Source organism: Coturnix japonica, chromosome 11, assembly GCF_001577835.2.
Source record: "Coturnix japonica isolate 7356 chromosome 11, Coturnix japonica 2.1, whole genome shotgun sequence".
In the NCBI taxonomy this organism is placed as follows: domain Eukaryota; kingdom Metazoa; phylum Chordata; class Aves; order Galliformes; family Phasianidae; genus Coturnix; species Coturnix japonica.
In genome coordinates this window covers 6,383,790-6,410,645 of record NC_029526.1, presented here as the reverse complement: position 1 = coordinate 6,410,645, position 26,856 = coordinate 6,383,790, and the positions used below count along the sequence as shown (strand labels likewise).

Genomic DNA, 26,856 nt, shown 5'->3' with positions numbered 1-26,856 from the left:
ACTTACTTTCGCTTTACACTTATATGTGTATTAATTAAATATTTTTATGCAACCCTGAGGTATTTAAAAGAGATCTTATACAGCATGTATACATTTTTAGTAGCAGTTTTTGCATTGAATAAAAAATCCATATCTAAAAGATGGAGTTTGCATAGCCTGTGCCATTCTTTCTTAGTTAAGTTTTATTGAAGGAAAAATAGAACTGATTTGTACAGTGGAAGAGGGAAAACACAAAATCTGACAAAATGGTACCACCCTTTGTGCTCTGTACAGTCTGTCATTTTAATAACTCCACTAACATTGCTTTCACTTAATTTAATGCTGATTGCCTTTAACATTTACTAAACAGTGTTGAAAATTGCTGTAGCTTAGCCTGAGACGTTTGTGATTAGCTGCACCACTTTGAAATGGCCAGTTGGGATGATGACAGAACCTCACCTGCGCATGCTCTTATACAGTTTGGTAAGTGTGCAGTTCTGTGTTTTTGTTTGTGGCTGTTGAATCCAACCAAAAATAATCGCTTTGTGTTTCGTGCAGTGTTTTGTGTTTGCAGCTTTTTTGAAATGTGTAACTTTAATTTCTGGAGATGGAAATCTACTGTATGGCTCCTCCTCCTTGGGTTTGGTTTGGCTTTCTTTTGTGTGTGTGTTCTTGCAAGGATAACAATCTCCGAACTGAATTTTTAAGATGGTGTTATGTGAAAAATGTGCTAATAATGGTGTTAAGGTTTAATTTCTTACAAGAAAAGCAACAGGACTTGTTCAGAGGAAAGGAGTACAATATCCTACAAGTCAGTCCTGGTTCTAAAGATTGACTTTTCAAAGTGGTAGCAAAATAAAGCCCCAGGGCACAGCTTCTCTTCAGGTATAAGCTCATGTACGTGAAACTACTGAGACTATTACAATTTTTGCCTTAATATATTTTGAGAAGCATTTGACAGGAACAAAAGTGTCACTGTGTGTGAAGGTGCCAATCTGGGAAAACCCTCTGGAGGACACTTGTTTACTCTGAGCTGAAACACATCAGCAGTACAAGTATAAGTGAGAGTTACCACATAAGAGGATTTCAGCTGTCCTTTGCCACTTGAACTGCCCTGCCCTTCCCATGGCATTTCCCCTCTCAGCACCAAGAAATGTAGAGTTTTAATTTTTTCATTATTAAAAAAAAAAAAAGCTCTTGAATATTTCCATTGCTAGTTAAGATTTATTTGCTCTGAATGCTGACATGCAAACTGATAACTCAATTGTATGTGTCATTCCTTCAGTCTACGTGCTGAGAACTGTATTGCATGTCATTTGGTTTCAGTGCTATAGAGTCTTCAAGTCTTGCTGTCATGTTTTCTTCCAGTTTTAAAACCTAGGTTAAATACGTAATTGAAAATAGCTTTATGTAGTGTGTTCATGTCTTGCTGAAGTAAACTGTCAAATAGATTTCTGGAAAAGAGTAAGACAGGCTTCTTTTTTGAACTGTCCTAAGAATACTTGCTAATAGCTCCCCATGGGTGCTGGTCTCAGTATAAAACCACCTGGGGCACCTCGCTTCTTGTTGGTTCTGCTTGTTTGTTGCTTTGGATTTGATTATGGTACTAATGAGACGTAATTTACCACAATGCTGTGAACCTGCAGACAGAAGATGGTCTGTGTTCCTTTGGAGGTTTTCAAGAAAAGAGTAGAAGTAGCACTGAGGGACGTGGTTAGTAGGCCTGGTGCTGATGGGTTGATGGTCGAACCACATCATCTTAGTGGTCTTTCCCAACCTTAATGATTCTGTAATTCTATGGTAGGCATTTAAGAAGAGTGAATGGAAGAACTCAGTTTTGGGTGTTCCTTTAACAATTTCTCGTATGCGTACTTTATGAACAATAAAGTAAGAACAATAAACACTTTTGCCTATTTTCTTGATCTTTGATACACTTCATCTTTTATCTCTTTGTGTCATCAACAGTCAGTTCTGATTGTTCCATTTATTTCTTCTGGTAATGTTTGAAATGTGTGTAAGAAAATAGTTTGTGGGTGCTGATGCTTTAACATTTACACGCATCTTGTTCTGTTCGGTATTTCTGCCCAAAGTTCAAGTCTTCATTCACTGAACTAGAGGCAAAGCATGTACTTTTTGTTCATGATAACTTTTTGTTCTGTTGGCCACAGATGGTCACAGATTGTCTGGTAAGTATGTAAATTAGAGCAGTGTTTTTTCATCATTGTGTGTTCGTGTACGTGTACTTGTGAATACTCAAACAGCGCAGTGCTGGGCTTAGTGATCTGCAGGAAACAGGCATTCTGAACCTGCTTCATGCACTGAGTGCAGTGCCATACGTGTGCGTTGCAGAGTTAGCAAGTATGAGAGTAAGAATCCTTTTTTTTGCCTTTGAAAATCTAGTAAAGAAACCTTGCTCAAACTTGCTACTTTATATGCAAAGAAGTGACTGACCAAAGTTTTTCCCGTGCAGACTGTCCTACTTTGTGTCACCTTGTAAAATTACTGTTACTGCAGGTTAACATAGTGTGTTAACTATAGGCTATGAATCTTTAAAGCACAGCAATTCTTAGGCAAAATGAAGTAGAAAAAATTAATATTGCTTTGAAAAAAAAATAAAAGGGTTCGGAATGTTGGTTTTTTAACAGAAGGTACAAGAACTGTGATGTAAGTTGTTTTTGTTTTGTTTTTCCTATTATAGAACAACTTCATGTCTTTTAACCTATTTTAGGCAACTAAACAAGTGAGTCTTATGTGCTCCCCCTCAGGCCCTTTCCCATCTGCACATGTTCCTGGCAACTTATCTCTCCCAGTGAGGGAAGGCAAAGTGGCAGTGGAAGCTCCACTGTGTGGTTAGACATTACCAGAGAACCCGGTGCAACAGACACATGGGACTGTTCAAGTTGAGGTGGTGTTTTTTGGTGGAAGAAAAGGAATTTTTTTAACTGCTGCTATTGCAAAGCAAAAATGAAGACTAATGAGCACCAGGGAAGCAAGGAACGTTCCCCAGTCTCCTCACCACAGGATTTAATTAATAAAGTCTCTGTCACCATTCTGCACATTTATTCGGTTTGGTTGAGAGTCCTGTATCTGGACGTTCTCTTTGTCTAACACTTGGATATGTGCTGGGAGTGTAAAAGAGGCAATTTGAGTAGGATTACTCTGCTGTATTGTGCCAAAGCTGCTTGGCTGCCTGGGCTTCCTAGGCAGTTCCTTTCTCTGAGCTTTTCAGAAGGGCAGTGTGTAGTCCAGAGAGGGAAAATTGTCATTCTTCCTGTTACAAATGACACTGTGGGAGTTCTTGCCATCTAGAACACTGAATAAAGCCACAGTGATTTATGGAAGAATGTGTCTCTCTTAATTTTAGAAACTGGAAATGGTTTATCTCAGTGATTTTTAAGAAATTTATCCTTCTACTAAGCTTTCAGGTATGAAAAGGAAGTAGTCAATGTATGGGACACTGAAAAAGAGAGATCTAAGAAACCAAGGTTTCTCTTAACATTTAATGTACTGTCTCTAACAATTAAACTATATGTTTATGTAGCATTTGCTCCATTTCAATATGTAAGAGGCATTGTTTGGAGGCAGTGTTTATGTGGGCAGGTAGTCAAGAAAGAATGTAAATAGGAGTCTTAGGTTCACTGAAATTATAGAAATTATTTATTTTTTGTTGGAACTGAAATTAGATGAACTTTGCATGGTTAATGTGAAAAATCATATTGCAGTTTAGTAATAGCAGAAATTATGAAACCAATTTTTAGTTTTATTTTTTATTTTTTTTAGGTTCAATTTATGAGCCACTTAAAAGTATTAACCTCCCTAAACCTGAGGGGGAAAGTTTGTGGGATAAATTAGACCATTACTACAGAATTGGTAAGTAAACAATTGATTAAGAATTATTCCTAACATGACAAATTTTCTCTGCAACTTGTGAGAGTATTTACAATTGAGATTATAACACTAAGTAGCTTTATATTAAAGCAATATTTGCATTTTCTAATAAGGATTTCTGTTTTCTGAAAAGCAAAGGGTTCTGTCATTACAGTTTCTCCTTAGTTTCTCATGATAGTATAATACATATATTTCATGCACTGCTTGATAAGTCATTACTTGTAAATAGCGTTTAAAATTATCATCTGCATTTGCCAAAGAGTAAAATAAATTCTGAGTAGCAGATAAAGGTAACCTGCTCATATTTTTAAGTGCTTCAGCTAACCCCAGGTATTAATTGGAATTGATATTTACGTGCTAATTATTATGGCTACTTTATTCCTGCTGGGGATAGTTTCCTAAATTTCTTTTTGGAGTTTGAAAGCAGCAAAACTGGTAGTACAGAATTATCCTTTTTGTTGAAAACAAAGAATTCACACTGGAAATCCAGTCCCAGCTGTAAGACCAAATTTAGATCCAAATACGTCCAAATTCTTTTGGATGTAACAGTGATAAAATGGTAGCTCATTATTGTGGTGCTAGTCAGAGAGTGAATTTTGTTGGACAGATTCTGTACAGAGTGGATTCTGCTAATAGAAATAGTCATAGATTATTAGATTTTTTTTTTCTATAGAATGTTATAATCTGCCTGTCCAACCAGCATAAAAAAGGTTTTGTGTATGTCTCTCTTGAACTTTTTATATTGTGCTTGCTGTAACTTATCTGATCTTGATATATTCATATGCAGAAACTGGAAGAAACGTTATTGTTAACACTGTTATTTCTTTTTCCTTTTTTTCCAGTTAAGTCTACACTGCTGCTTTATCAAAGTCCAACCACAGGTCTGTTTCCTACGAAGACATATGGAGAAAACCAGAAGGCAAAAGTACATGACAATCTTTACTGTGCTGCATGCTCCTGGGCATTAGCCCTTGCTTACAGGTGAATAACTTCTTAGTTAACGTCTCTGCCATATTACTTTTGGTTGTGCAGTACACTGGGAATGCTTTAGAAGATTATCATAAAATGGCTTGGGTTGGAAAGGACCTTTAAAGCCCATCCAGTTCCAGCTCCCCTGCCATGAATAGTTTTCTACCTGTTAGGTCAGGCTGCTCAGTGCCCCATCCAACCTGGTCTTGAACACCTCCAGGGTTGGAGACTATCAGATTCGAAACCACAACCGGAATGTTATGGAGTCATCAAAACAAGTGAACATCACTTATGCTAGCATTGCTTTCCAGTCTGTGTAATTAAAACTGCACTTGAGTCTTCTCTTCTGAAGAAAACTGTTCTAGGAGAACAGTAATACTGTAATGGAAGAGAGAGTGTGAGTTAACTTCCATATGTTGCCGTTCTTGTGAATAGTTTGTGTTCTTCAGTTTCTGTGGTAACTCTACAGTAAATGTTTCTCTAATTAATTGTTGGAGGGTTACATTCTCTGTCAAGGTCATTAAAATATACACATTTTAGAATAAGCAAAAATAATGTGGTTTTTTTTTCTGTGCATTTGAATGTTTGTGAGTCCAGTTTAAATATTTTGGATCATATATATATCAAATACTAGTTGCTATTCAGATGTGTGAAGATAATTCTGGTTTTAAAAAATATTTATTTTCCCTTAATTCTCATCAAGGCTTCATTTTAACAGTTTCACCTTCATCCTATGAATAAAGATATCTTCTTGCCTTCATCCTTTCTTACGTACTCACTCAAACCATCAAAACATACCTATTTGGTTTTACTTGCATTGGTATTTTAAAATAATTATAGTAATTATCATTCTAGATTCATTTCTTAATTTTTTCAGATTAACTTACTGTATGAATTCTTGTACGTTGTTATTAGTGTTTGATGGTATTTTTTTCCCCTATGATTATGTTTACAATCGTCAATAATTTGGCACTGAAGAAACATACTGATGAGCTGAAGCAGTTGATACTGAGAGGGGCCACTGATGTGAAGTATTACGAAGGTTTTACTTCAGTCTGGCTTCCTAGACCAAACATCTTCCCCCACACCATATAATTCAAATCCATACAAAGGACTAGTCATTAATTTGAATGCTGTGTTAGAAGGCTGCAGAAGTGAGAGGTATTAGAGTATAATTTTTCTTTAGTTTCCTCTTTGAGGAATCTGTACCATGGCTGCTTTATAAATCAAACCAGTAGGTGATATGTGAGGATTCCATTCCAAGACTGGATGCTCATCTAGACTTGTGAAGCCTACATTCTGACTTGAGTATTATCTATGCTCCATCAGTGCCTGTCATTTTTCTTTACAGATCTTTGTTCCCTCTCCAGTGATATTAGAGATTTGGCACTCCCAATTTAGATCATTGCTTTTTTGAATGATAGATTTGACACTTAAGCAAAAATAAATGTATTTCACTTTTGGCAAAAAAAGCAAAAAGTCATAAAGATTCAAAACTTCAGCTCTATCCTGCACTGCATCAAAAGATGTGTGGTCATCACGTTGAGATAGGTAACCCGCCCCTCTGCTCTATGCTGGTGAGACCTCACGTGTAGTTCTGTGTCTTGATGAGGAGTCCTCAGAACTGGAGAGATATAGGCCTGTTGGAGCACATCCAGAAGAGTGCCACAGAAATGGTTCAAGGGATGGGACACCTTTTCTATGAGGATAGGGTCAGAGCTGGGGCTGTTCAGGAAGGGGGCAGACTTCAGCCAGGTCTGCTATGATAGGGCGTGGGTAGGAAATTGTTTCTAACTAAAAGAGGGGAGATTTAGATTGGACACATGGAAGAAGCTTTTTGCAGTAAGAGTGGTGAAGCACTGACAAAGGTTCCCAGAGTTATCATGGATGCCCCATCCTTGGAGATACCCAAGGTTACACTGGATGGAGCTCTGAGCAGCTGATGGAGCTGTAGCTGTCCCTGTTCAGTACAGGGGGGGTTTGTTAGATGGCCTTTACAAGTCCCTTCCAGCTCAAACAATTCTTGATAAAATGTTACAAAACAATATGTAAATTGTAAGAATAAGTTGTTCGATTTGTTGAGGAAGTGGAGGGTATGCGGGCATGAAGGCACTGTAAAATACAAGGGGCTTCCCAACTAATATTGCAGTTACTAAAAAGTTCTGGAAATAAATAGCAGGATTGTCTTAATGGGAGAAGTATATCAACAGTTCTACCTAAATGTTAAGGAAGTATTAATTGTCTTTAACCTTGCTTCCTCAGCCACTCAAGCATATATAGGTAGCGGTGATGGATTGCTCAAATGTAGTGTTTTTAGTGAAGATAATGGTGTGCAAATATTGAATAATTTCCTTTTTTTTTTTTTTTTTTTTTTCCTTTTTCTTTTAGTTAATATCTAATGGTGAGGTAATAATCATGTTCTTTGACTAAATGCTGGTATATTTTACTGAAGTAGTGCCAGAAATAGCATGAGCAGCTACTGTTTTAGTAAACCTGATCTACTTAGCAGAAAAAAAGGTCTTGAGTTTGTTTTCTGTCTCCATTTATTACTTGAGATTCCATACCTGAGACATAAATGTGAAAAATCATTTATTAATAATTGTTTTCTAGGAAATGCTGTTTCAGAATAAAGCTTTTTGAAACAGAAGACACAGATCTTTGTAAGTTCTAGTCTATGTTTGCCTCTGGAAAGGCCAAGAATGAGGCAATTAATATTCAGAATGCATAATTACTATTCATTTCTATTATATTGAAATCTTTGCATCTTTCTTTTTATTATTCTTTCTTTGGGTGAAATAAAAGCATTTGTAAATGAAAAAAAAAAGCAAGAAAATTTGAGAAGAATCAGAGGTGGTGGTTCTGAATTTTAAGCAGCTGAAAGGGCTTTATGGAAAAAAAACATGGCATAGCGTTGCTTGAGGTATTTGGGCTTTAGTTCGCAATTTGTAGAATTAGAGAAGATAATAAATAAAATATGTTGCAGTTTGAAGGAAGGAAAAGAGGCAAGACAAGTCATTTATTTTACTTCCACTTATGCTTGGAACAAGGCCTTGGATTTCACTGCTGCACAGTGAATTTCCTTTGATGGGCAGGAGTTGATGACTGAAATTATGGTTATGGCTAAAATCCAAAATGGGCCAAGATACAAGGCTTACATGGTATTCTGCATGAAGTACCAGTACAAAATCTGTGCATGACTCATGCTGCTGGTAGTGTTCAATAAAAGCTACGTTCCTAAGAAGCTGTTAAGAAAACAAATGCTGCTGTTGTGAATAAAAGAAGCAAAATGTAAGTTGTTACATGAAGACTTTATAGCCTTTTGTGCTTTTGGCTGCTCTTTCGATTTATGGTAATATAGCAAATAAATCCGACTGCTGAAAAAAACGTTGCCCTGTTTGTTTTGTGTGATGTTTTTATACAGTTTTCCCTATACCCTCTGATGTCAACTTTGTAATTGAAAGGAAGTACATTTTTTGTATCTGAGATTATCATTTAAGTTGCATTTTGGTTATACATGACTTTTGAAGTGAGCACTAACTTTCACATTTTCAGCATAGGTAGCAAAACTTCACTGAAAGCTACTGTTGTGTTCCTTATGGTGGGAAAGGACATGCTTCCTATGCATTAAATGGGCAGAGAAAAATCAGTATTCAAATTATTCAAAGTATATTTGCCTCAGATAAGTGCTTTCTTAAGTGTAGTTATGTGAGAAAACCTAATTTTCACCCTAAAAAACTCAGTCAGAAATCAAGAACTGGGGAAGACTAACCAGTGAATGCAATCATCAGGCTCGTTTGCCCACAATATATTTCTTGTTAAAATAATTAGAGGTGTGGCGTTGTTTTTAGTGTGTCTTCAGTTATGTAACGTTTGTGAGCATTGCTTTATTTCATGGTATCAGATAACTAAGGTGTTTTGACACGTTTATGGACACTATGTAGTTAACTCTCAGAACTTGCATAGCTGTAGTTTGACGTGAGTAAAGTGCTTATTTATGAATGGCAGATGTGCTGCAAAATTGAAAGTACCTTCATGTTTTGGATTCCTCAAAGAACACACTGCACTGGCTTGAAATGTTATAATAGCTTCAAGGATTTTTTTTTTCCTTTGTGCCTTTTGAAATAGGAATGTTTGTCTAAGTTACAACATAACCTAAAAATACAGATTTCAATTTTTCTTTAGTGACAAAAGGATGGGTAGGGCTATAAGTATGTTGATATGTCTGTAGGTGCTATACAGTGTTAATTAAGTACTTAATATTCCAAAACGCTAATGTGTCTTCTGTTTTTTTAATGCATTTCCAATTTGTTTTATGAATTATCTCTCTTAACCAGGCGTATTGATGATGACAAGGGAAGAACTCATGAACTGGAGCATTCTGCTATAAAGTGTATGAGAGGAATTCTCTACTGCTACATGCGTCAGGCCGATAAGGTAAAATGCTGTAGTGTGGACAGAAGCACTCAATTCTAGGGGATTAATTAAGCTGTAAATGCTAAGTCCTAAATACAGATAAAATTCAAAAGGGAAATGTAATATTACTGTGTGGTCCAGTAAAGAACAGCTGTTTTATTTTTGCCAGGTTTGCATTGTTCTAAGATACAAAAGAAACAAGAATTTTGCAAAGGGACTGAACAGCAAGGCATATTTGAAACTTTTCGGGGTTCATTTTGTAGCTGTTTACCCCATTTAAACATTAGGTTGTTTGTACTGTGGGATTTTATTTTTTGATGCCTTTTGATTGCTTGAGTGAATGAAAATACAGAGAATTTCATGCAGCTAAGGTTAGAGAGTTCTTTAGACTGTTAACTTTGTTATTGCATTTTTTCCATTACGTACATGATCATTAGGATTATTTGGGCTGCTTTCTTCAGCAGTCTTATTTTATGTAATGCTGTAAATTCAGAAGGGCAGCAATCCAAAGTGAATGAGGAAATGGTAATTTATTTATGCTATAATGCACTTACAATTTATGTATGTATATATTCAGCCTGTAATCCTCTTGTCAGCATACAAGGCTTCTCCTTGTCAAAATGTAGATGTAGAGGATTAGTTTTGCATAGTGGTTAGCAGTTATGCTATAGATAGTTCAATATATGTATTCTGTGTGATTATTTTAAGTTTCATGTCACTGAGTTTAAACCATTATTAAAAATCATTTTCATGTTACTGTGAAGTTCACATTGCTTATAAGTACACAAACTGGAATGTAAAATCTATAGGCATGTGTCGATAGTAATAATAATAAGAAGAAATCAGCCATGTTACCAGTGCTATTTATGGTCACATATTTTTTCCATTTTCCTTGTAGTCTCAGATCGTTAAGTAATCTTGACCTAAATTGATCCTGTTACATTCAAGCTGTTACTTTTCTCTTTTGCAAGGAGTAGTTTGTTTTGAGGATGATAAGTGCATTTATGATTAATAAGTATTAAATTAACACAGTTGTCAAATTGTTAATGTACTGGTTGTCGTTTTTCATTTTGATTACTATAAAAGGTTCCCTTTTCCTGCTGTGTAGTAATAAGCTCTCTGTTACCTGACAGACATAATTCCAATTTGATTTCATCTGAGAGGCTTTTTATATGCTGACCTCATGCAAAGGAATAGTAGTGTTTAATATTATGAACTATATGTACCCAAATGGTGAGGTGTGACTAGACCATATGGGTTATGCTACTTGAAACAGAAATTGCAGATGTTGCGTTTTGTTGCTAATGAATGTAAGTTATAAACTAAAATGTGTTGAGTATGTTCCCTGACTAGACATGATAACTCCATACAGTATCACTTTTTCTTCTGGGCCCTACTCTGTATGCTATGTATTTTTTTCTGGTGGAAAGGTATATTCCATAAAGGTCAGTTCAGTGTGGAAAATGTCATGAAACAGGATATAGCTACTGTCAATGCTGGTTAGAGTAATTAAAAAACTGCTGCATAGCATGCCTTGAGGAAGTGCAGAGAAGGATCTTCTTTCATTACCTTCATTCTCTGGGAAGATTTCTTTTCTCTGCCTTTCTTATCTTACTTTCTGACATGCCAGGTTGAAAGCCGAACTACTTTAAGACCATTGTAGTTCTTATTTCACTCCTTTATTGTTAATCTCTTGTATTAGAAAAGAAATGCAGTAGATAAATTACTATCTTACTGGCTAATAATTCTGAGGTCCAATGATAGTGCCCATGAGAAAAAAAGTTAATGTCTGGGGTTCTGTTTTTCCTCTCCGTGAGCTTTGTTGTCTTTTTAAACTATCAGCAGCGCTTTCCAGATGCTCTCTAAGAATCTCACCATACGTACAGCAAATAAACTTATCTATTTATTAATTACTTTTAGTTTAAAAGACTCAATCTCATAAAATGATACAGCAAGAATTACTCAATTGTAGGGATTATGATTTGTAAAAATGATCATTGTTATTCTCAGTGAAAGCTTTAGACTTTTGACCTCCATCAAGAAGAGCTTTATACCAAAATGATAAGGAAAAGTTCTTCACAACCAAGTGAGCTGGTGATCAGTGATGATAGGCAGGCAAAGGGCCCAGAGTGCTATAAACAGGAGGCAAGTAGCAATCATCTCAAGCGGAATGGCTCCAAGTATATGTATGTGAATACGGGGGTACTTGTGAGACAGCATTATGGAGAGGAAAGCTCTTGTGCCCTTTATGGGAAATAAATGTGCTTGGACGTCTCTGAGAAGTGCCCATTCACTGCACTGTGGTGAAGAAACAGGAAGAGTGTGCAGCTCTTGGACTGTGATCTCAGTGAAATCACAGAAGTATGGTGGGATAGCTCATGTAAGTGGAGTGCTGTGATGGATGGATACAGGCATTTTAGGAAAGGCAAGTGAGGAAGAAGTGTTGCCCCCCATATAGGGAGTGTGGAATGCATGATAAATTGCCTAAGGAGAGCTGATGAATCACCTGGAAGCTTATAAGACAGGTATCCTCTAAACACATTTCAATTTTGTGTCTTCTAAGTAGACATGATATACTTCAGCATGTTTTCTAGTGACATTTCAGCTCCAATACAGTTAGGTGTTTCACCAGCAGGTAAAGGTGAATAAGCATCTGTAGCGTCCTATGAGGTATTTTTTCTATGAAAACAAAATAAATTAGAAAAATGGATTGAATATTTTTGTTGCTCCACTTTATGTTTAATGTAGGTTCTGATAAATGTTGGGATTGTAGTTTCTAAGTTTCACTAGCTTGAAATTTTGAAACAGCTGAGTTATCTATAGTGAATTTGCAGTTGTCAAACACATAAATTGTTGGCTTTGACTTTATGTTTATGGTCTTAATTCACTTTTAGGTTCAGCAGTTTAAGCAAGATCCCAAACCCTCTGGATGTCTTCATTCAGTTTTCAGTGCACATACTGGAGATGAGGTCTTGTCCCATAATGAATATGGTCATCTTCAGGTAAAGTATGTGTGTACACGTGTGTAAATGAAAGTCTGGATGCGTTTTAATAATAATACTCTCTTTATGTGGTGAATAGCCACATTCATAAACTTGTGCAGCTTATGACTGATATGACTTCCTATCTATCAAAACAGTTTTCCACAGCAAAAAGTATTTCATTTTCACTATTTCAAATAATTAAATAAAGATGTCTGTATAGTTGTTTCACTTTTTTTTTTTTTTTTTTTTTTTATTGTTACCCCATCAATGTATGTAGGATAATTGGTATACTAAGATATTTTTGAAGAACCAAAACTAATCCTGTGTAGTATCAGTACCATCTTTATTAGTAGGTTCACATTTAGCTTGGTTGTTTATTTGACTCAGTAAATGTAATTATTATTTCCATTTTGTCTTTGATTACTTCAGATAAATGCAGTATCGTTATTTCTCCTCTACTTGGTTGAGATGATCTCTTCGGGGCTGCAGATTATCTACAACACAGATGAGGTACAAAATGATTTCTGATGTTATAACATGTTTTAACTTGTCATTGCCAACTCTGAAGTAGTTGTTCTGGAAATTGACTATAGATATTTTCCATTTTTATTGGTCCTTGTGAAAGATAAATGGAATGAATGGGTAGTGAAATAAGTGAATAGCTAGCAAGGAGTTGGATAGACAATGAATCAAAGTAGCACGACACTGAAAACTATATAGTTCCCTGATATTTTTGAAAGGTTTGTGTTTGAAAGGGTCTGCTGTGACAGTGTTTCTTATTATCATGAAGTTTTGCTTCAATGGACAATGTTATATTATAGTTAAACAAAAAAATAACGTTTTTAGGTTTAACTACTCTGAAAATATGAAAATAAGATAAGAATAATCAACTTGGCTTTGATGAAAATAAGGTATGAAACTCACAGTAAACTCCACAAAGGAGCGATCTCCAGAGAAAGAGATCCTGTGTCAGTGGTAGTCAGCCCTTAAATGAGATCTGGGATTGCATGATGATCTTCTGGTAGCACAGCTGAATTACCTTCACCTGTGCTCCTGCAGCTGACTCATTGCTTTGGTCAATCAGAGGTTCAGGCTGTGATCAACAGTTTCCCTTACACACATTTACTTAGTTTGACATATAAATTATAATATCTTCCAGACATTTTCATTAGATTACAAAATATTCAGAAAATAAGCATGTTGTCTGCTGTCCCCTTTCCATGGATATTCTTCACTTTAATGGTAGGATGTCTGTGTTTCATTGGAATACTACTCTAGTAATCTGTGTGCTATGAAGATGTATCCAAAGAAGCCCAGAAGAAGAAAATCCATTATTTTTAATTCATGAATGCTTAAAAGTATGACTATCAGAGTCCTCAGAATACACTGCTTCCAGCATTAAAAAAAAATAAATCTCTTTTATGCTGTTACCTGTAGAAGTTACACTTGTGATACAGTATCAGTTCAGCCTTAGGCTACCTGACTGGGTAGTTCTTATATCGATATATTTTTTTTAATGTTTGAAAAGGGAATGTCTTCCTTTTGTGCTTCTTTTTCCAAAATTGAAATAAGTTTTTATGCCTATTGCAGATACATTAAAAAAAATCTCTTAAACTGCAAGTTTGTCACTCTTGCTTTGTTTGTTTTTTCAAACAAAAAAGCAAACTAACAAAAAAAACACACCCCAAAACATAAAAACAAATAAAAAACACAGTTAAGTCTTCTTGGGCAATGGTAATGTATAAGAACAATGGAAATTGTATTTATTTCCACTCGTGAATAATTTTACATGTCTTCAGCATGCCTGTCTCTTTGAATGTCAGAGTTCCATGGTAAATTGGAAGTCTCAGCTTTATAAAAGGAAGATAAGGTTGCTGAGTAACTTTGAAGCAATTGTGAAATGTGCATGGAAAGCTTAGGACAGTTTCTGATCATTAATCTTCTGTAAACATTCTGTCCTATGTGCTCTTTCAGAGAATGTGCAGCTCCAACCATGACTTACAGCTAGAAAAGCAAATAAACAAGTAAGGTGTTTTTCATAGAATCATAGAATGGTTTGGTCTGGAAAAGACCTTAACTTAGTTCCAACACAGTACTGTGGGCAGGATTGCCAGTTGCCAGATCAGGCTGCCCAGGACGTCATTAAACCTTGCTTTGGGATGAGGCAACCACAGCTTTTCTGGGCAGTCTGTGACAGTGCCTCACCACCCTCTGAGTTACAAAAAATAAAATAAATATGTATATCCAAGTAATATCTGATCTGAATCCCCTTTCTTTTAGTTTAAAACCATTCACTCTTTTTTCCAGAAACTGGAAAAAGTCGATCTCTATCTTGTTTGTAAGCTCCTTTCAGGTACTGGAAGGCTTCTGTGAAGGCTCTCCCTGGAGCCTTCTCTTCTGAACAAGCCCAGCTACCTCAGACTTTCTTCACAAGAGAGGTGCTGTAGCCCTCTGAAATGTTTGAAATACTTCATTGGGAAAGTGCTGTAGTCTTTGAAATGTTGGACTCAGAGGATCTATGTCCTACCATTGAGCTCTCTGGACATAATTCACATGGAATAGGAAGTTCACTGTCAGTTCAAGTGCAGGAAAAATCTTCCTGTGGATAAAACTTATAAATTATCTTTCAGATTTTTAAGATCTTTATTGAACACAAAAAACCACCTTTTTTTTCCCCCCCATATTTTTGTGAATGAATACTGTTTTGCTGGTGCACTGCATGAATGTAATCTATGACTTTCCACTTGTCAGTGACGTAGCAGTTTTATGTAAACAGCACCTCAGTGTTTTCCTAAAATACGTGCATAAAAAGATGTTGGCAGAGTAGTAGGCAATGATCAGGATAATGATGGACAGCAGTAATTGATTACTGACAATAACAGAAATGAAGGAAAGGTTTGTATATATGAAACAATTAAACAATCAAATAAGTGTTGAAAAGCTAGAAACCTTGATCATGAAGGAACTGTTATGTTGCATTTGATTCCTCATATTTTGGGAATTTTGAGAAGGCTGTTTTTCTATGTAATATTTAAAGTAGGTCCCATGGACACAACAGGGTAGAACTGACTGACCAACCCTTAGAGCACTCTGCTGTTTTCTTAATTGCTTAATCCTGTTAATTTCAAGAATGATGAAGAGAGTAGCAACAGGATGGAAGAGTACTGCAGTGGACATTGTACGTGCCTGACAATTGTACCTAAACAGTAATTGCAAGGACTTGTAATCAGTGGTGTTCTTCAGCCATTGCTTTATAAGTGTGTTTTTCTTTGAGCACTTGTTCATCACTTATTCAGTATTTAAAAGTACTCTTAAGATTTCAGGGATTGCCATAATGTCTTCAGTAGGTTGAATAGTGCATATGCGTTTACTCTGAAACCTGTGTTCAAATGTCTTTTGTTGTTGTTGTTTTGGGCATTTTGGTGCTCCTGCTGTGCATTGCGTGATGTATTTAGTCTTTTTCTTTTCACAGGGTGGGTTTTGAGCCAGTGCTAGCACAGTGGAAGGTGCTGACAGATGGTGGATGTTTGGCAGGCTGTCTGCATGGATATGTTTGTACACAGAACTCTTGGCTTATGAGGAAATGATTGTATACTAGGCTGCTTGTTGTCAGGCACTGCAACTATCATTGACTTATTCTCCAGTTGCATCTGTTTGTAGTTGAAAAATTAATTTAGTCTCATCTTTGCATCCATAGCAGAGAACAGCGTATGACTGTGAAAGCGAGTGAACTTGATTGAAACATCTATGTATTAAGAAGTATAACAGTATTTGCATTCAGTGATGCTTCATTCATATTCTTTATTACACCTCGCTCTTCACATGCTTGACTTATGGATAAATAAGCTTAATATGCAATCCATAACTCCTGTAAGTGTTTAGCACTTGGTTATAATATTTACACATCCACGATAAGAATAATTGTTCTGTGAAGGTTTCATTTGGAAACATTTTTTTCCCCTTTAGTTACCTGCTGCTTCCATTTCCATATGGAAACTCCAAGTTAGTCTCATAAAATATCTGTAATTAACCATTTTTCTCTGAAGTTTTGAGCAGTATTGCTGTGGTAGAAAGTCATCAGCAAGGTTTTATAGTGATGCTTAATGACACTAATACAAGAAGCCCCACACTGAATCACTGAGCATTCTAGCTTAATTCAAACAAAGGTTATTTTAATACAGCCAAATGCTAAATTATAGGCAAGAACAGTACTGGGCATATATTAAGCCTGGGATAGTATGTTTCCTTGAAAGAAGTAGCTCTGAAAAGACTTGTGTAGGTAACTGCACAAGAGCATCCCATTGTGAAATTTTAGCAGATTCATAGAGGCAAGGAAGTGTAGAATGTTATATATCACTGGGGAATTGGTATTAGCATAAAGATTGTATATAAAGTAGTAACATTTTAAGATTTAAAGAAAATTGTAGAGCAAAAGATGAAACAGATGTACAGGTTACATAAAACTGGGAGCCAGCGCCTTTCAACATTTCAGTGTGTCTACAACTCAAATGTCTGTCTCTTCTAATGGCACAAATGAGGAAAAAGTGTCTGCTTAAATGAGTCTCCAGCTATGGTTGCAAAACCTGAATATTCAGTTGAAACATGTTGATCGAAGAAGGGATTTTAATTATAATAAATTGGTTCCGGTTTTATTTTTGTTATTAAAGGAGTATGTTTGAATTTGCATAAGTATATATTATTATCTACAGCTAATTTAGTAGAACTTTTGGCATATCATATGAATTAAGGAGCAGCATCAAGTTTCTGTGCCCTCATTTTGTAGGATTTAATTTATCTTGCTCTCTGAAGTTATTTTTAGGATAAATCTGATTTAGAAGATCAAAATGGCACCTTTTTGCAACTCTTCAAATATGTGTCTTGAATATGAAATCATTTTTGTCTCTGGCTCTGTAGGGACTTCCACATAAATCACATTGCCACCAGATTGGGTGGCATCGCTATAAAACCTTGCTGATTTTAACATTTAGTGACTGAGAAGCATTATTACAGAGGATATCTGAACTTGGGAACATGAAACTGTGAAAAGAATTTTGGATAGAAGCAAATCTGTCTTTTTGAGAAAATGAACAACAGAAAATATGCTTGAATTTTTCTTGAGTCTTTCTTTCTTTTTCAAAGGTTTCCTTCATTCAAAATCTTGTGTTCTGTGTGGAAAGAGCCTATCGTGTGCCCGACTTTGGTGTCTGGGAAAGAGGAAGCAAATACAACAATGGCTGCCCAGAGCTGCATTCAAGGTAAATGAGAGGATGTAGTGCTTTTAGACAAAATAAGTAAATTAAATGTGCTGTGAATAGAAAGAATTGATGTAGTATGTTACAAAATAATAATAATAAAAATTTACCAAACAACACAGAACAACTATTGGTACCTTTTCAGAAAATGTATGTGGTATGAAGGTAAAGGCTCATGAAAAGTGACTATATTAATGTTCTCTAAAGACCAAGATGTATTTTGGAAAAATGTGAAGTATAATTTCATCATCATATGCGTACTGAAGTAATCACATAGATACTTAGCTGTTTGAGTATTCAAATTACAATAATTATGTGCAGCTGCATGTGTATCATTCTGAGAATTATGTACAGAACAGTTCAGACACTCAGGCCACGTGCAGTAGATCACATTCACAGAAGTGCTTAGGAATACGTTGATTTATGTATTGAATCGTGAGTTTAGATTTTCTCATCTCTGCCATGTTGGGAGGAAGTCATTGTACACTGTGAAGTATAGGTTAGTGCACAGATCCTTTGAAAAAGAATGTTCTTCAGACTGTAGAAGTAATTGTAGCCTCACCCTGTCCCATATAACACCAAGAATGTTCTTAGTGTTTTAATATTAAAATTTTATTAGTAGAATGATCCACTTGACTCTAGAGGAATGGCCCACATGCTGTGCATCCATTTTTTCTAGCATGAATACTGTTTTCTTGACTTTTTGAGCTTCTGTCAATTATAAAAGTGGCAATAACTTGAATATCCTGGGATTTCAAAAATGTCGTTGATGGTCATAATTATCATGGGCTTGAAAATAAAACTACTTTTTTCTGGTGTTTGAAGATGTTGCCGAATGAATCTATGTTCTCCATTTCTAAGTAATTTTTATTAACTCATGTACAGGTATATGTTTTAAACTGCAAGTATGGTGATGCCACTGCAACAAAACAATTTAGGTATTTTTTTTCAGGACCTTTATAAAGCTTTAGTGCCAGCTTGAGAACTGAATACTCCATGATACTGTTATGTAATTTGTTTTATTCATTTGTTGCTTTTTACCCCTCTTGTGTCTATTAAATTGTCAAATACCAGACTACAGAAGTGTTCATCTGGAGAATAATGTACCTCCTTCCATGTCTCATCTCATACAAATTAGCAAAAGGAACTCTGAAATTCCTGCATCTGTTTGCAGCTTTCTGGTTATTCAATATGTGAACTTCCTTCAGGGAAAAACTGGAGGAACATCCTTTTAACCAGATGGAAACAAACATCTTGTTTTGTCTTAATCTAGATTGGCATTTGTAGGTCAGTTTTTCTGAGGGAGAAGCTTTATGAGATTGATAGGCCAATCTAACAGATCACTGAGCTGGCACGGAAGGAAGTACAGAGATTTTTTTTAAGAAGTAGATTTTGATCATCAGAAGTAGATATAGCCCCTATTTATCTTTCCTTGCGTGCACGTTCGTGCACTGCCTTAATGTAGGGAACCAGCAGACAAATTCTTTCAGGTCAATAAAGATCTCAAAAATCATAAAAGTGTGGGAGATTAGTAGGTATAAAAAGATGTAATTAGGTATTGTGGAGGAAACTCCTGGCTTTGCTAAAATATAATCTATTTGTGCTACTTCTGTGGCTTATGTACCTAAGCAATCTCTAAAAACTTAATTCAAGAGGTGATTAGAACATATCAAGGCTAGTCGTGCATGATATTTATGTTTCTTCAGTGGTTATGGGCTGAGAACAAATTACTTAAGTTACAAAACCATGACACAGTGTTATGAATGCTTGACTTCTGGATCTAGAAACTCATGCTTCAGATCTACACAGAACCTGTATTTGCGTTCAGAATTAGAAAATTTTCATATTTAATTGAAAGTGACTTTGTTTTTAAAGAAGCAATTATATAACACAAAACATTGATAATGACTGCAAATTGTGGAGTATGTCACAAGATGTATGTGTTTTATGTCTTCACACAGTCTTAATATCCTATCTAAATACATTTCAAAACACTTCTAATAAATGATAAATAGCAAAGCACTCTGTGAACTCAGGTCTTCACTGATGTGTGTAAATTGATGTCTTTTACTGATTCAGAGGCAAGATTTGTAACAGCTTTTATTATACTGTGGTCCTCTTCCCATATGGCTGAACTTCTAAAAAATTACTTTGTCCTGTAACCATTTGATCAAGCAGCTCTGCAAAATGTCTTTGACATCTCCCAGTTGTACTGTGGGAATAATGAAGTTGCCAAAGTGCAGTGTCCTTGCATTCCAAATAAAAAAAAACTGTCGAGCCGTGTTCTTGTACACCCCTGCAGTGTACAAGTGTAGGTGTTGTTTTCTATGGAGTTGCTATCATGTTGTTATTCCTTGTGTTTTGTTTTTTTTTTTAACATTTCTGGTAGTGTTTGATGTTAGAAATCAACTGCAAAGTTTTTGGATGGAAGCAGGAAATTGTGAATGGGAGGAGGATTAAAGATGTGTAAGGTTCTTTGAAGATTTTTCTGTATGATGCATTTTCATTAGCAATTGCTAAGACTATGCAAATTTTAGTGTTTCACAGGGGTTGGAAGGGTCCTCTGGAGATCACCTTGTCAAACCCCTCTGCTAAAGCAGGTTCCCTAGAGGAGATTACTCAAGATCCCTAGAGTTTATCCTCAAGTATTTCCCTGAGAGCATAACTCAAGTTACAGAGAATTACAAATGATATTTAAGTGAATTTACTAATGCTTTTAGCAAACTGAAAGTGTAATTTCAGCTTCTTCCACTCCAAATGTGGATCTGGGTCAATTTCAAGCTACAGTTCCGAAGTTGTTCTTGATAATGTATGAGAAATCACAATAATCTTCAGAGGGCTCTGAAGGCTGAAAAAAGATTAATGTTACACTAAACCCTAGTAAAGACAGAAATCAGGAAACTGGAATCCTTACTTTAGTCACTGAAAAAGATCACTCTGTGATCTCATGAAACCTGTTTAAGCACCTCTGTGCTCAAAAGTGATCAGGAATTGTTATTATGGATTTACTAGTCACAAGTCATGGCTGCTCAAACCTCATCCCCTTTTTTTGAGAAACAACTGGCCTTGTATGTGTCTAGTTTAAGTGTATGGTAAATGTTACACTGCTGATGTTTTTTCCCTGTCTTCTTTCAAAACGTGTGAAAAGGGGTGGATGGACGGATGAATGGACTGTTAAGAGCTGGACTGTCTGAAGCAGCAGTTATAAATTGTATGTAGTTGATGGCTGCTATTAACCAGACAAGAAGAGTCAGCACTGCTGATGGGAGAGGAAGTACCCTGTAGTCAAGACTAAACTAATAGGGAGCTGAGCTGACAGGCCCAATTTGAGGAGCTTGCAGAATTCTGTGAATTTGGCTATAGGTAGTATGAAGTTCTGTAAAGGGAATGGAATGTGGAATAAGGGCTATAAATTGCATCCTAGGAGCTTCAAGATGAACACTGGGAAGAATGCTTTCCAGTTGGAGAAGAGTCAAGTGACAGAGCAGGATACTCAAAGAATGGAATCACCATCTTTTGAAGTTTTGATGCTTGTCTAAATAAGGCCAAAATTTACGTGAATTGCTCTTGGTTATGTATGGTGCTTTAAGTGAGATTTTACACTGAACTAGGGTTCAGATAGCGTTTTTACTTGAAATATTACATGATGGTGAGGGGGAAAGAAAGTGATTGAGACACATATTATCTTTTTACATTTGCAAGTGATATCTGTGGGAGTACTGAAATTTTCATGGGCTTTGAGTAAGGAGAAGTAGAAAATGAAATTATTATTATTACATAGAATGGTGACCATACATGAAATATAATTGATTTCAAGGAAAGAACCCATATTTTCTTGCAGTTTTTGAGTATCATGTATTTTGTGGAAAGTTGTTTTACCTTGTCTCAATATCAGTGGTTGTTGCTGTTGAACCAACTATTATTTCTGTGCCTTTTTTCTGGTAGATATTTTTCCCCAATTCTGAAAATATCTGCCTTTTGGTATTAGAAATGTAATTTCAAAGGAAAAAAGATTTGAAGATGGTATATTTGAAATCAGATATTCCTCTTCTTGTGAATCCAGATCAACGAGTTATTATATTGAAAAGTTACTTTGAATATTACGAGTTTAATGCCTGAGACCTGAATTGAAAATAGTGATGAAGTAAATGTTCTGTTAACAAGACCTTGGAATACATGATGCCAGATGTCCAGTAGCAAAGTGAGAGCAGAAGGGCTTTTTTCCAGATGGTCTCTGACATTTGAAGATAAAGAAAAATGCTGAAAAGTACTTTTTGACAAAAGCCATAAAATAACACAAGCCTTACTTCATCATCATTTGATTAAAAGAGAGATGAAGCACACAATTTAAACCAAGAAAAGATGATAGCTCTGAAAACTGTCAAGCATATTAAATTAGCCTGGACTTACAATATACATAGTTTGGTGTGGCTCTATTTATTTGTTTGTTTGTTTATTTCTCCTCAGCTCTGTGGGGTTGGCAAAAGCAGCTTTGGAAGCAATTAATGGTTTCAACCTCTTTGGAAATCAGGTAATAAAAATGTGTTTTCTCTTTGCAAAATTTTTATTTTTTCTTGAAAAGCTGAATAAGAAAGAGGCACTTGCAAGAATTTTTTTGTGTTGGTCAGAAATTACTTTCTTATTGCATAGTCACAGAAATAAATAGACACACAAATAAAGAAGCCTGTTTTGACTAGGAGTTTTTAGAGCTATTCTAATGCCTGAGATGAAAGATGCTCTGTTTTAAATCATGCGCTGATGAAGAGCTGTAGCACCTCTTATTGTCAGATCCTTTTGTCTTCTCTTGTGACATAAAGCACGTGATCCTCCTAAATGAGCATTTCTAATGCTTAACTGCTTTGGCACCTGTTACAATTTATTTTTTTTAGATGTCCATTCATGTGTTTTGATGTTGGTTTTCCTTTTGTTTGTTTTTGGTTATGTATTTTAGTGTTGTACAATAGTCTTGTTCTGTTTACATTATACTTTTCAGGAATCAATTATGTATTTTTGCTTATGAGTGGAGGAGTGCCCTTTGTACGTACACAAATGCACTGTTTCAGGAAGACCTAGCCATTTTTGGTCTACTTTTGGCTTACCTACATTCTAAAAGCTGATTTTATGCATTAAGAACTAGGAGCTAATAAGGATCTTAAGTAGGGATCAGACATGATATATGCATTGTCAGTATATCACAAACAACATTTATCTGCAACTTTTACCTTCCCAACAATTTCAAGCACCAGTAAATGCGGCTGCTTGTTTTTTTTTTTCAAATGATATTTTACAAAATTCTAGAATGGATGAATAAATTGCTGAAGCAAAACCAGTTTAAATGCTCTGCAAATTTATTCCAAAGATATTTTGCATAAGCAGAAACCATTTTGACCTTCAGTCTGCGGCAGTCTGCCTTTGTGCTTAGCTCCAGCTGTGTTCCAATAGCTCTGAGAAATCCTGCTGAGCCCCTCAGGAGGGACTTGTTTGCATCTGCATCTACAGTAGTACAACCTGCATAAATCATCACTGGGAACAACAGGCTGCTCAGCCTTTCCATGCAGATTTTTCCACTTGCGCTGTGGAAAGTAATAAATATAGGTGCATGTTACTATATACATCCTTTCATGTGTGCATGCATGTTGTATGTTTGTCTGTCTCAGGATAGGGAAGTTTTCCTGTGCATTTGTGGTTGTATTCAGAGAAGACATGAAGTTCACTTACTGGTAGATAATCACATTGAACTATTCCTTTTTTTTCTCTCCCAAAATACCAAAATTATAGAAGCAGTAACTAAAAGCGAAGTATTTCTGTAACAAATCGTACTACTTTTTTAATGTACCAAAACACTGTTTAATTTATACTCAAAAAATTCTAATTCATCTCATTTTTTTAGGTGCTAGGTAGAATAAAGAACAAAGAATTGGCTTTTAATGTGCTCTGAATTTTATATACTTTAATGTAAGGAGGAGCTCATGTTTTTGTAACACTGTTTATTTTCGTCTTTGTTATACTAGAATCTATGCTGTTTCATAAAAAGTGAGAATTATAAGAATACAGTCTAGGTATAAACCTAACTGCTTTGTCAGCAAAAGATTTTTTACATGTTAATTTTTAATCTAACAGTTAAATCGTCTCTTTATTTCGTTTCTCATTATTTCACTTTAATATCCTATGCTAAACTTCTTAAATTTATTCCCAATCTATTGTGCATACCTGAAATAATATTTATAAATCTACATGAAGTAGTTAATACACATTACTCTAGTGTAGGAGTTCTTTAATTACTCTTAATTATGCCATTAATGTCTTACACATATGTTCTTTTGTGTAAAATAGGCTTACATGTCATACGCTAGTGTATTAGCTTAGTTACATATAACTGTGTAGTAAGGTGGCTGAAATGGACTCATTAAATGCATGTCAACTGATTAAAATTAGAGTTAATTTCTTATTGAAATTTGATTAGAAACAAAGATTGGGAGACAGATTGTTTCTTTTAAAATCCCTATAAGAAAATCTAGAAAATAGTCTTTAAATGCATGTTTTATTTAGGTTGTACCATACAATACAAAGATGAACTTTTTTGTGCTTGAAATACTTTTTTTATTTTTCTGAGAAGTGAGCTTGTGCATAAGAGTAAGGAGGTGCAACACAATAACCAAAAAGCAAACCATTTTTATTTGATACTGAAGTCCTTTTCCAAAGTGATACCTCAGTTGAAGATCCAATTATTTGTATTCTAGCATACTTTAATGAAACATTCATCATCTTCACTTGGAACATTTCCTCAGTCAATGGAGGGACAGCTACTTTTTTGTTTTACCTTAGTACAGCCATTGCTGATCAAGAAGTAATGGAAGACATTATGACATGAGCATATGATACAATTCATAATCAGTAGTGGACAAAGACAGCTAAATTTCTTTAGAATTTCAAGTTCTTTTCTCAAAATCTTTTGGATACATATTGTTCATTTTCTGATTAAAATTGCCAGCTACCAGGGTGTTACCACTGGTAGAACAAAGAGCTGGTTAGTTTCACCACGATATGTCAACCTTTCTTCACTTCTCTTTAAATAAATTTGCATTTACAGGGCTGTTCCTGGTCTGTTATATTTGTGGATTTTGATGCCCATAACCGTAACAGACAGACTCTGTTTTCACTGCTGCCCCGAGAGTCAAGGTCTCATGTAAGTAATTAGAGAAAATGAACAATAAAATCTCAACAATATGGGGAGAAAATAAATGGGTAGTTTCATTTTATGATGACGGTTTTCTTCTGCTTAATAAAGGTAGGAATTTCTTGGAAAATGGTTAAACTTGTGCTTGTTTCCCATGACTGTGATGCAATACATCGCTGAAGTAGAATCATGATGGCACTCTTTATTTTAAGTATGTCGAGGTTAGAATGTTAGCTAGTTGGTAGCTTGCTAAATAATTTCAAAATAAAACAATAATGGTCTACAGCATGTTAATTAGGGTTGCAGTCTTCGTTATTGTCTTGTTTTTATCCTGGTTCTTTTGTTGGGAAAAAAGATTTACTTCTCATAATTTGCAGATTATGGAGGATTTTTTTGTTATTATAAACTACTGCTACAAGTAAATATTTCATCAGTGAGTAATTCTAAGTAACATAGGTACAGATGAATTATAAAAACCTAAAAATGAAGAGCAGTGGAGTTTTACTTTTTCATTCTGCAACGTAATAGCATTTTTGTTCATGAAACAGACTATTAATCTTCAACATTAATGGTTTACTCATTACATAGAAGAATTATAGCAGAGTTACAATGCTGTATAATCAAAATAAAATGCACCATCAGCTAATTTTTTTTGCTCTTCTTTAACTCTGTTGCTGTTTATTATTTGCTAAAGACTTGATATATGACAACAGAACCAATTCCATAAGTTACTTGTACTATATAACCTTAGCATCCTCACCGCCACCCCTTATAGCTTCATGCCAGTGATACTGTTGAAAATACAGTATTTTAAATGGTTTTAGGTGTATCAGCAGGAAGGAACAAGGAAATCTCAGTTTGGGTAACCTGATCTAGTGAAAGAGGTCCATGCCCATGGTGTTGGGGAGGAGCCAGATGATCTTCAAGGTCCCTTCCAACTCAATCCATTCTGTGATTCTATAAGAATCTTAAAACTAACTTTCAGTATTTCTGTAAGCTCACATGTACTGGTGATATCCTAGGTAGTAGTTTTGATGTGTTTTTAATTCACGATAATTGCACACATTCCCTGAGCAATGTCACTTACATTTGTTTGGTGTTTAATTAAATATCCTTAAATCAGACAAGCTTGTTCATTACAGCACTTAGAGGAAATTTCTAAAAAACCTTTTCAACAATGATTAAGTAATCACGGTTAATTTCTTGTGATTCTATTTGAGCAGAGTATGCCTCAGCATTGTTTCCTCCAAGAGTAACTTGGAGGATGATTATTTGTGGCTAGAAACTCGGAGTTTTACAATATATTCACTTAACACCTGCAGATTATCAGCTGTAAAGTAGGTCACATTTTGAGTCAAGTGAGCTGTTGTTTAAGTCATATATGTGAATACTGTGTTTCTAGTTTATCCTTAAACAATTTCAGAGGTCTTTTTTTGGACATTATTCCTATATATTGGTATTATGCTTTTGATAAAGATTATGTTTGAAATGTATGTTTTACTGAGTAATTTAAGCAGTCTTTGTGCATCCAATAAATGTTAGGTATTTAATTGAATTTATAATGTGTTTCTTTCTTCTCTCCTGCAGAATACTGATGCAGCTCTGCTGCCCTGTATCAGTTATCCTGCATTTGCTTTGGATGATGAGGTTTTGTTCAGTCAAACACTAGATAAAGTTATTAGAAAATTAAAAGGAAAATATGGATTTAAAAGGTTTCTGAGAGATGGATACAGAACAGCTCTAGAGGACAAAACACGTCGCTTTTATAAACCAGCAGAAATTAAGGTAAAGAAGTAACAGGCAACAAATCTAGGTTTTCTAAAATGTTTAGGCCTTGCTTAAAAAAATAAAACCAAACAGACGTCCCTTTTAGTATTTGCAATTTGAGATTCCAGATTGCTTCAAATGAAGGAGATGTGTTTTGTTACTTGCCATGTGTGGTTTTGAGAGACTGCCAAGTCAGCAAGTTAGTTGTTGATTTGTTTTGTAATGAATGCACTTCCATTTACATTTAGCATGCAGATGATTTCACATAACAAATAAGGAAGTTATTTATCATTTTATTTAATTTCACAGCTGACTAAAGTCTGAGTGTATAGAAAGCAGTTTTGCTTTTGACCACAGTGTTTATCAGTAAAAGGTATCTAAATTAAAATTTACTATTTTACTCACCAATAGTTTCTCAGTGGAAAAT

General features: G+C 35.3%; 1 protein-coding gene across 3 annotated transcripts in view; it reads left to right on the top strand.

Moving 5' to 3' along the window:
* PHKB (phosphorylase kinase regulatory subunit beta) overlaps window positions 1-26,856 on the top strand; it is a 58,324-nt gene that overhangs the window by 1,930 nt on the left and 29,538 nt on the right. For 2 of the 3 annotated variants that reach the window (XM_015873921.2, XM_015873920.2), the window contains exons 2-10: window positions 3,760-3,849; window positions 4,710-4,848; window positions 9,171-9,270; window positions 12,144-12,251; window positions 12,663-12,743; window positions 17,373-17,488; window positions 21,953-22,016; window positions 24,576-24,671; window positions 26,250-26,447. In XM_015873921.2, the coding sequence (XP_015729407.1) occupies window positions 3,760-3,849; window positions 4,710-4,848; window positions 9,171-9,270; window positions 12,144-12,251; window positions 12,663-12,743; window positions 17,373-17,488; window positions 21,953-22,016; window positions 24,576-24,671; window positions 26,250-26,447 (992 nt within the window). Of the gene's footprint in view, window positions 1-349; window positions 463-3,759; window positions 3,850-4,709; window positions 4,849-9,170; window positions 9,271-12,143; window positions 12,252-12,662; window positions 12,744-17,372; window positions 17,489-21,952; window positions 22,017-24,575; window positions 24,672-26,249; window positions 26,448-26,856 lie in introns of all 3 variants that reach the window. The other variant, XM_015873923.2, reaches the window with a different exon arrangement.